Raw genomic sequence first — 9,873 nt, forward strand, 5'->3', positions numbered from 1 at the left:
CAAACAGAAACACTAACTGACTGATCAAATGTTTCTCCTTCACTCTGCACAGCTGGCCAGGTGTGTCCTGCACTGTGATCAGTCAGCGAGATCACCTCGCTCGCTCTCTCTGAGGTTTTAACTCGCCTTGTATTTAAGTTCTTTAGTCCATCCAGGGGTAATCGGTTAAGAGGGTTGTTGATGAAGCATTTTTGTTTCTGGCTGACTCAGATGTGTCAGATGAACGTCACTGTTCAGCCTGGTCTGATCAGCACAGCATCGCTTGGAAATCTGAACCATGAATTTGCATTTTTTCTTTTCTTTTTTTCACAAAATGAGTTTTTACTTTTACTGTGGACAGCGAAAAGCGACCCAGGCTTCTGAAATGTCTATCTTTTGTCCTTTCGACTCAACATCTAATGATCAGAGAACCTGCAAATACTGTAACATGCTGACATTAGAGTTCAGTCATTGCAGCCGAAGTAAGCCATGTGTTCGAGGAAACCTCCAGTGTTGTGAGGCGACACGCAGAAGATCGAAATCCGTTTTACTGAAAGTGCTTCAGTCGTGTCTATGGGAGAAAAAGCTTTATTAACAAATGTAAATTAATATTTTTCTAAAAATCTGTTGTAAAGTGAAATAGCGGATTTTGTTAGAGGCTGAGGAAAGCAGATACGTTTAAGATGTACTCAGCTTGTTTAGATTTCTGACCATGAACGGGACACCGGTTTCTAACTGACCATTTCAAGTTGTGGCAGAAATCTGACCATTTTGTTTCTGATTATAACATTAAATGGGATGCTGAATAACAAAAGGGTGCGTTCGTTTTCATAACAGCAAGAACACACGGGAGGAACTGCTGTAGGTGTAGGACGGAGCCGGGAGATGTTTGACGTTAAACGCTGTGAAATGGCTCATTTGACGCCATTGGTGCTCCCACTGAACTAAAGCTCACACCAAGCGCTGCTAGAGAGCTTAACATAGATAGAGAAGAAAAAAAAACAAACTCCTTTCAAGATAAAGTGAATTTAAATAGCCACTTTGTGACAGAATCTAATGTATGAATGTGACTCAGTTCAGACTGAGAGGCTGACTAAGCGTTGCAGTGTGTTTTTGTTGTTCAGTGTCAACTCACACTTGGATGTAGCTTTATCTTTATCACATGTAACAGTCAGTCAAAGAAAATCTAACAATCATTCACACAAATGTCCATATCAGTTTAACTGAAATCTATTCTGGGATACACGTTGAAATGTCTTAATGCCTGTTGTTGAAGGATGTCCTTTTTAAAAATTAACTGTTATGTTATTGTTGTTTCTTTTTTTTTGTCCAACATCTTGACTTTACACCCATGCCTATTTCTCTAACTGTTCAGTTTTTTGTTCTGAAAGTTAAATTAATATTAGTTTTTTTTTTTTTTTCAACTATGATCATTTTGTTCATTTTTGTGATTGACACTTTAAATTACTGTTACAGTTCTGTTTCTCCTTTGAACTGCTGTTTTGCGTTTTCTAAAATTGCATATTTGTCCGTTTGGAATTAAGTGATTGATATATGACTGTTGCTATTGGGATTGATCTGGTTACAGGGTATCCTTCTATTGAATGGACGGGGTGATTTTACATTATGCAAAAAGCTTGAATTAAATTTAGCGATGTACAACAATTAAAATTCTTATTACGTTAATGTTTGTTGTATTATCCTGTCATTTTATCGCATGTACCTACAAAAAACAGATCAGATTATAATTAGAAATACAGCAAACAAAGAACAAAAACAGTTGGACTCAATGAGGCACACTAACCATTTTTAAAAATAATTTATTGGTCTTTATGTACAAGGAAAAAAAATGAAGTAGAAAACCAAACATGAGTAGAAAAGGCAAATGTACAAGAGAGTATCTTTACACTGCATTGAGGATGTTTGCTGCTCCCGCCCCAGAAATAAAACTTTACTCCGGGACAGGAAACAGGCAATACTTTTACAACTGTACACAGGAGGGAGGGGGGGCGCTGACACACCTGACCGACCGCTCCTCGCCCGCAGAGAAGGAACCCAGAAAAGATCTGCAATATTCATTTCCGTAGGAAATTGTCTCACATGCTGTCAGCATTAGTTTGGAGCATCAACGGTTACGTTTCTGATGAGAGGGATGGGGTACGTGTGTGTGTGTGTGTGTGTTTGAGGTTTTTTTCCCTCTGCATAATGAGTCAAGCACTCAGTCGAAGCAACCGGTTAAAACAGAAGGCCTCTGGACATAAAGTCTTTGGTTCATCGTGTTACCGTTTTCAAGTTAAGTAAAGCTTACAGCGCAGCAGCGTAGTGTAGCTGTAGGCTTGTTCAGAGTGGAGGGTGCAACAGGATTTATGTTGAGTGGCAACAGTACATCAGCGACAGCAACACTGTGCTGCGTAGTCATTTTTGCCCTTTTTGTGAATAGTGTTCTAACTATACAGGCAATTCAACTTTGAAGAGTCTTAATTTTTCAACAGATAACGCACCCAACTCATCCTGTACACACCGACTTGACATGATTTGGTCTATCATGAAAAGTAAAAGCAAACAGCTGGGGGGGGAAATACAAGAAGTAGAAGCGCAGAAAAAAATAAAGCTGAGTAACATTTCAATACATTGCACAATATAATACTGACATATCTGTGATAAAACTTTTAGTGCTTGTGGTAGAGAGCCAATACACAACGTTGATTAACTAAAGGGGGGGAAATGTTTATCAGTCATAAAAACAAACCGAGCATCAATTCAGTTATTACCACTCAGCTATAATGCCAATAAATAATAGTAATATTGAGGACTAATACAATTAAAACAAATTGCATGTGATGAAAGTCACCAAACATGTCAATACAATGTGGTACACGCACTCAGAAATCCACACAGGAGCACACAAATGCATGTGGCGAAATCGGTAATCATTGTCTCAAGCGGTTCAGGGATGTGATATGCATATCGGACTGGACGAAATATATAAGTCCTTATCAGATGATGAGGGTCACATTAGACAACCGCAGCCGAGGCGGCGACAGTGTCTCATCCTCGCTTCAAAATGGTAGCGACTGAGTCACTGTTAACACTACCAAATAATGCGCTTTTGACAAGGAACAGGTACACAATGTACAGAGCTGGATGGCTTTAATAACAATATTAAATGATCTGCCTCGCTGATGATAGGAAACACATTTTGAATCTCCCACATGGAGACTGAAACCCAAATGTGTGTTTAAAAAAGCTGGATAAAGCGTCACATGATTTGGTATTTATAGCGTCTGTTTTTTGCCCGAGCCCCTCGCTGCACTACGGGACCTTGAATCTGCTCACCGCCGATCTGGACTGACGTTTAAAACCTGGACCTCACGGACAAGAGCAGACTGCTGATTCTGGCTCAAGCTCCCCTCGGGACACATTTGTGGGGCCTGGACTTCAGTAAAGTCGGGGTGGGGGCGTTGTCCCATGAAAAATACATGAACAGAGGTACTGATCAGTGGTAAGAAACTAGTCTGCACTCGCAACAGTGGATTCTTCTCAGAGATCATTTTCTTAGAAATCTTAAGGTCGTCACTTCTCAAGAATTACATAGAATTCATACCGTGAGTGTCTTTTTCTTTACAGGGAGACTCAAGAGGGCAAAGGTGTAATTGATAGAAAAATAATGTTATCTTGTACACTGTTACATTATTGAAAAAGGTATCACAAAATATCTTAAAATCATATGAGGTATGAAAGTATGAAACACCTCTTGTGCACACGAACAGACCTGCGCGCTTACTGTCGGCTCAGACACACTTCAGAGAATCTCGGCGATGGTTCATGACTAGAGCTTTGTTCCACATTTTGCTTAGCGACGTAGCATGATGCTGTGATCACACGCAGGTGTTTAATCTTTGAACTGATTCTTGCACTGTTTGCATTCAACCAAAAGAAACAATGGAGCTTTTTGTCTGGACAGCGGGGAAAAAAAAAAAAACAACACAAAAAAAATGTTCAAAGTCTCCAGTTGCACTTGAAGGAGTGCCAAAGAAAAGCAACAGAGACACATTTATCTTGAAATGTAAAAAAAAAAAAAGGAGAAAAAAAAAGCCTGGTGCTTTCCTCTGCTGGTCTACAGCTTCCAAACACCACAACCTGATGTATAAACTGACATAAGTGGCCTTTTGTCTAACAGCACATTTTGGTAGAATGAGGCCGGTTAGAGAAGGACCCATCAGACTGAACCCTGTCTCTGGTTGTGCTGCGATGTCTTTGTGCCAGTCGGGCTGTCTGTCGCTAGCTCAGTATCCACAGGGGTTCTAGTCGACACAAAGGGCAAATCTGAAGAGTGGATAATACTGACTTAAGTAAGAACCTGCAGGAGAGGTACTTTCTGTACACGCACACGCACACGCACACACACACACACACACAGGCACACACACACAAAAAGTCTACTTCAAGCCACTGCTGCTGCTGCTGTCTCCTCTCTAGGGTCTAAAGTTCACAGGTTAGTGTCCAGAGGAGGCTCCTGGCTTCAGGACAAGGTGCAGTCGTAGGCACCCTCCTCCTCTCCCTGCTCCTCTGTCTGTTCAGGAGGACAGTCCTCAGAAGCGGGGCGGGAAAAACCTCCTGCAGGTTCGAGGGAGGGCAGGGCCAGGCCCAGCGGAGCCGCTACCCCTCTGCTGTCCTCCGGCCGCGGCAATGCGGCGCCTCCCAGCCCTTCGGCGCCACCGAGCTTGGAGCTCTGGCTGGAGGGCTGGAAGGCCTCGGGCTGCACCTGCTCGCCGGCGGCTGAATCCATCAACCGCTGCAGCTGCGGCTGGATCAGGTTGAGAAATGGTTTGTATCCCAAGCTGGGGATACAAGAAAGAGATAAGTAAGTAACAAGTAAGAGAGAGACAGAGAGACAAGCTGGGGGCAGTAAATACACATCTGGACAGGTCACATGCTATACCCACCAGTCAATTGAGGCCCATGTCTCAACAGCCAATAAGCCGCTTCTGACACTCTGCACAGTTTCTTGGGGAACCTCGGGGCTGTCCAGGAAGCCGATGACCTGCTTTATTACGTTGGCGTCCCGCAGGATCAAACCGATCACTACGCACCACTCCAGACAGCCCGCCTCCATGAACACATGAAGGAGATACCTGAAGGTACACAGAGTCGCACTGCTGTGAAATACTGGCTTTGGTTTCACATTGAGTTAAAGCACATAACGAAATAAGACTGCAGTGAATCATGGAAGTCAAGTTTTAGTGATGGTATCTCACCTGAGCTGCACCTGCGACTTGTGCGGGCCTTTGTTGGCCAGCTCCATGGAGATGTGCTCTAACTCGGCCTGACTCAGGCTCAGAGTGGAGGAGTTCTCGTCAACCATCGTCCAATCACCATCCACCACCGAGCTGGTCTCTGTCAAGTCCGTGGCCGAGCCGACGCTGTACTCTTCCACTAGAGGGGGGAGAAACAACAAGGAAAAGGAGAAAACAATTGCATAAAATAAAATGTGTTTTATGTGTTAACAGTTAGATGGGATTAACTGTTCGAGCCTTATCACCTTTGTTGGTGAGCAGGGACAGGAACGCATCATGCGTCTGTGGCGAGTGTTGGTTGGAGTGAGCAGACGAGGCCGTGTCCATGTCTTTGGCCCTCTGTCCGAGCCCGTCAATCCAGGTGTGGTTGGAGGCAGTCGCCTGGGGGGGTGCTGTGTCCATGTCGCTGTTCAACAGGCTGTCAGCTGACTGCGACTTCAACAGCCGTGTGCTCAGCACTTCAGGGAACAATTAAAAAACGGCATGAAATGCTGGGATAGAGACAGTGTTGTTCACATTCATATGTGAGGTTTGGTCACTTTAGACAGCTCCTGTGTCACTCACCTGTGCGACACCGTCCGTTCTTCAGAGGTGAGCTGAGGCTTCCCACAGGGATAACAGGGAAGGGCCAGAGGAAATCCTTATGGAGCCTCTTCAACGCCGAAACAAAATCATCAACGCGGGCCACGCGGTTTCGTTCGCGACACAACCAGCCGATGAGTTCGAAGCCCAGCTGCGCGGAGAAGCATCCCAAGTCTCGGAGGCGTACCTGCTCCAGGAGGTGGCGGGCGTGGCGCCAGAGCATCATATCGATATACATGTTCTCTGCACACTCCACATCCCGACTGACAGGAATTAATGCAGGAAGAAGGAGAGATAGACAAAGAAAATGTGGAAAGTTTAAAATTTAGAAGACAGTGAGAACAGTTTGAACAAAACATAACACAAGTATGCACATTCTATGTTACTGTATGTGTGTGTGTCCATACCCTTTAACAGAGGGTCCTGAGGGCATACTGAAGGTCTTCTGTAGGTTGAACTTGCCCGTAGTGATGGAGTCTGCAGACTGCGACAAACTGATGCTGCGATTTCTGAAGAACTCAAACCCCCCAGTAGAGCTGGGTTCCTAAAGACAGAGATACACAGTTCATTGTTTCATGTGTATAGTTTAGTGTTTGTGGGTACAAAGAATGATGCATTTACAGATTTGCTATATTAAGTACAGCTTATTACTCACAACAAGTGTTTATGTGAGTCATGTCTTTATGATGAATTGTTATCATGGTAATTTACACACATTTATTGGTGTTACAGCCGGGTTTTTCATATCAACAAATTAAATTTGTGGCCCTCTATCCACACTAAGCCACCACAAGCAGGATTTTCTTAAAACACTTTGATATATGTTGATATATTTGAAAAGGATAAAAATTTGTGGATGGTAAAAGCAAAAAAAATCTGACTATTTCAGTAGTTTGGGAATTATAAGGTGGATGGATGAAAACATTAATGAAATGAAAAATATTCTACATGTGTTAATTCCACCTTCATTATTTTTACCTGAGTGGTGGGTGTTGGGGGCGGAGTTTCCATCTCTCCAGAGCCGATGGCTTTGAGGAATCGGATCATGTGCCGGCAGAGGTCCCACTTGCCCTGTTCAAGCGCCGTGTTGAAGAGTAGAGTGGCGTGCTGTCTGCTCACTGCTGGAACCTCCATGTTCTTTACAAAGAGGGGCGGAGACAGGCGGTTTTATGAGGTCATGACACCATGAACAGATACATTTAGGTATGCACAATGAGACTTTACATTTATGTTTGATAATCACTGCATTATGCTATGAAAAGCTAACTGAATAAGTGTGTGTAGCATCAGTGTGTGTCTGTGTTAGCACGCGTTTCCAACCACAGTCGCTACCTGCAGTATAATCAGATAGGAGGCTGCTGTGTCCAGGTCTTGAGCCATGAGACACTCCTCAAACAGATCTTTGGGGTTTCCCACAGCGGCGAACAGGTAGTTCCACAGGGCATACTCTGTCTTCCTGGCACAGTGGACGATGGTCTGGAGGAAGAGGGGGAATTCCGTGATGAACTTGGCCACGGTGGGCAGCAGAGGGTCTGGGATGGGCTCCCGCGATGTCGCCTCTTCTTCCAGCACGACATGCACCATCAGCTCCATGACATGGGGGAAGTAGGGGAGGGAGGCACATGACTGAGCCAGCATCAAAGCCTGTAGGGGAGGGAGAAGTGAGGAGTGGAAAGAATGGACTTGGAAACATGATCATGATATGAAACTGTTTGTATTATCACCTCTACGGTCCACTGAAAGCAAACGTTCAGACTAAAGTTTGTGTTCACAATCACTCCCTCACTAAGCTGACAGCAGGCTCCACATACCTGTTCACCTAGGTTGCGAACCAGCAGCTGCCTCAGGATGTGATGGAGGTAGATCTGGGAGGTCCTCTCTACAGTGCAGTAGGGGAACAGCGCCTCTAGTGGTTCAGAGGACCCCTGCAGGCCGTCATACAGCACGGTCTCATTGGTTGCCCCCAGTACCAGGGCATCCTCAAACAGCACAGCCAGAGGGTAGATGTTGATGTGGAAGGGCAGCATGATGCGTCTGGAGAGGAAGGAGTGGGGCTTGCGATGGTCACGGGGAAACAGCGGCAGCCATACTTTCATGCCTGCCTCGCCACAGGACAACCACAGGGCCTCCAGCAAGTGGCGCTTCTTCCGGTTGGAGCGACAGGTGGTCCACACATTCTCCACACACTGGGCCAGCACCACCGGAGGACAAAATGGTAGCTAGGGGACAAAGAGTTATAGGGATTTTTGATTTGTAATGATACGTTTCTGACATATCATTTCTGAATACAGGGGAAAGCAGTTTAAAGTTGATGGACTCACCAGCTTCTTGTTGTTGGCTGGTGTCTCCTTCTCTCGCACCTGCGGCCCTGAACGGTCCCTCTGCAGCATGATCAACTGGCCAGCCAGATTCAACATGATGCTCTCTGCCATGCAGGCCTAAGATGTACACACACACACACACACACATTAACACATGAATGCACATGCACCTATAGAGACAGTCTAGTTCAATATGTGTGTTCCTCTGTTACCTGCTGCGGCGCCTTCAATGTGATGCCAGTTTCTGTGCGCACAGAGGTGAGTGTGACAGAGACCACGAGGGCAGGGTGAGGGATGTAGCGAGACATTGACACCTCCTGCAACAACTCTACGCTGGCTGTCGGGTGTGGACTGGAACAACAAATGGAGGTAAATAATGTAAGTCAGAATCATGACTTCCAGGTAAAATCATTAATGCAAGAAGACAAGACAAAGACTTGGAGGACTTTAACTTTAAGTTTTTGAAAAAGCTTTTAGTAGTACAGCATCAGCATTTGACTGCTAGGGCCGAACATAATTTTCTGAAATGCTGTGAAAATAACTTGATACAGCATAATGAAATATTGTACTACCCTGATTAAATGTACTAAATATACCTGAAAAAAGTAAAATGTCACTATATATACTGAAGTAAGCAGAAATCTGAAGTCTGACATTAAAGTTGTGAGGCTGGTCAAACACAGTTAATTAAATACAATGTATAGTCCCGGACAGACGTAAAGCTGGGCCCAGTTCTGTCATGTGATGGGTTTTAGGTCAATAGCTTTTAAAAAGCCTCTTTTCCCATGGGAAAATGTGGCTGACTAACATGATTACCTAATACTATTATGATTACTGGTGCCAGGGATTTCCCTGGTGCTGGAGTGTGACAAAGAAAGAAACTGTGAGTTAACTGAGTTAAATGGAGAACCTCCAGTTTACAAAAGAGGCTGTCACCTCTTAATAGTACTAGCATTTGTTTTGAGCACTTAGAATTTGGATTTGTGATGTGAAGAATAAGCCAAAACAGTGTAAAGGTTTTGGGTGTATAAGCCATCCAGCACATTATTGCTACCGTTGTTACACATAAAAAAAAAAAACTACCAGACGAAGCTGGACCAAAAGAGAATTAAAACAAATTAGATAATCATTGGGCTAAGATTAATGTCAGATATGCGATAGTGAGTGCAATGAAATTAAGACCTGGATCTGGATCTGGTCTAACATGTGTACACAGGAGCCCACCTGTCGTTCCTCCTCTCTATGCTATAGAGGCAGATGGAGCAGTCAGCTCTGAACAGGATGACCATGTCTCTGAAGACGTTGAGCAGCAGAGTGTCTGAGTGCAGCTTAGTGACCGATGCAAAGGCATTGTCCAGGTTGGTTGAGCGTTGATAGAGCCTCAACTAGTGTCAACAGAGAGACAACAATGGGATATGCGTACACAACTACAATCACGACAAAGAAAAAGAGATGGTGGGATCTGTGAGAAACAGTTGTGAAGTAAATGGTGCTTCAGTCTCACCTGCTCTTGCTGGTCTATAAAATTGTAACAGGCTACCACCACAAAGTCGTTCCACCAAGCCAGACCTCCTGTCACTGTCATGTTCTGCTCCTACAGAGAAGATACAATAAAAAAAACACATTGCAGTCACAAGTTTTTCATTGATACTTGAAACTGCAGCCATTTATAGCAATATCATCCAACTGCAGCC

At 44.4% G+C, this 9,873-nt stretch overlaps 2 protein-coding genes across 2 annotated transcripts in view; one reads left to right on the forward strand and one right to left on the reverse strand.

Moving 5' to 3' along the window:
• The window catches only part of LOC118332313 (endoplasmic reticulum metallopeptidase 1-like), a gene marked incomplete at its 5' end in the record, with an annotated part of 15,958 nt that extends 14,293 nt beyond the window's left edge, over positions 1-1,665 (forward strand). Inside the window, 1 exon segment of the mRNA XM_035667529.1 lies at positions 1-1,665.
• Positions 1,666-1,783: 118 nt separating this feature from the next.
• Positions 1,784-9,873, reverse strand: part of ric1 (RIC1 homolog, RAB6A GEF complex partner 1) — a gene marked incomplete in the record, with an annotated part of 34,522 nt that continues 26,432 nt past the window's right edge. The window contains 13 exon segments of the mRNA XM_035667844.1: positions 1,784-4,820; positions 4,926-5,114; positions 5,238-5,415; positions 5,522-5,734; positions 5,841-6,121; positions 6,266-6,402; positions 6,837-6,995; positions 7,191-7,502; positions 7,670-8,077; positions 8,180-8,296; positions 8,392-8,530; positions 9,404-9,564; positions 9,684-9,773. Of these exon segments, the coding sequence (XP_035523737.1) occupies positions 4,502-4,820; positions 4,926-5,114; positions 5,238-5,415; positions 5,522-5,734; positions 5,841-6,121; positions 6,266-6,402; positions 6,837-6,995; positions 7,191-7,502; positions 7,670-8,077; positions 8,180-8,296; positions 8,392-8,530; positions 9,404-9,564; positions 9,684-9,773 (2,703 nt within the window).

The sequence above is a fragment of the Morone saxatilis genome, unplaced genomic scaffold (assembly GCF_004916995.1).
Source record: "Morone saxatilis isolate NCDOM2014 unplaced genomic scaffold, NCSU_SB_2.0 Contig21, whole genome shotgun sequence".
Classification (NCBI taxonomy): domain Eukaryota; kingdom Metazoa; phylum Chordata; class Actinopteri; family Moronidae; genus Morone; species Morone saxatilis.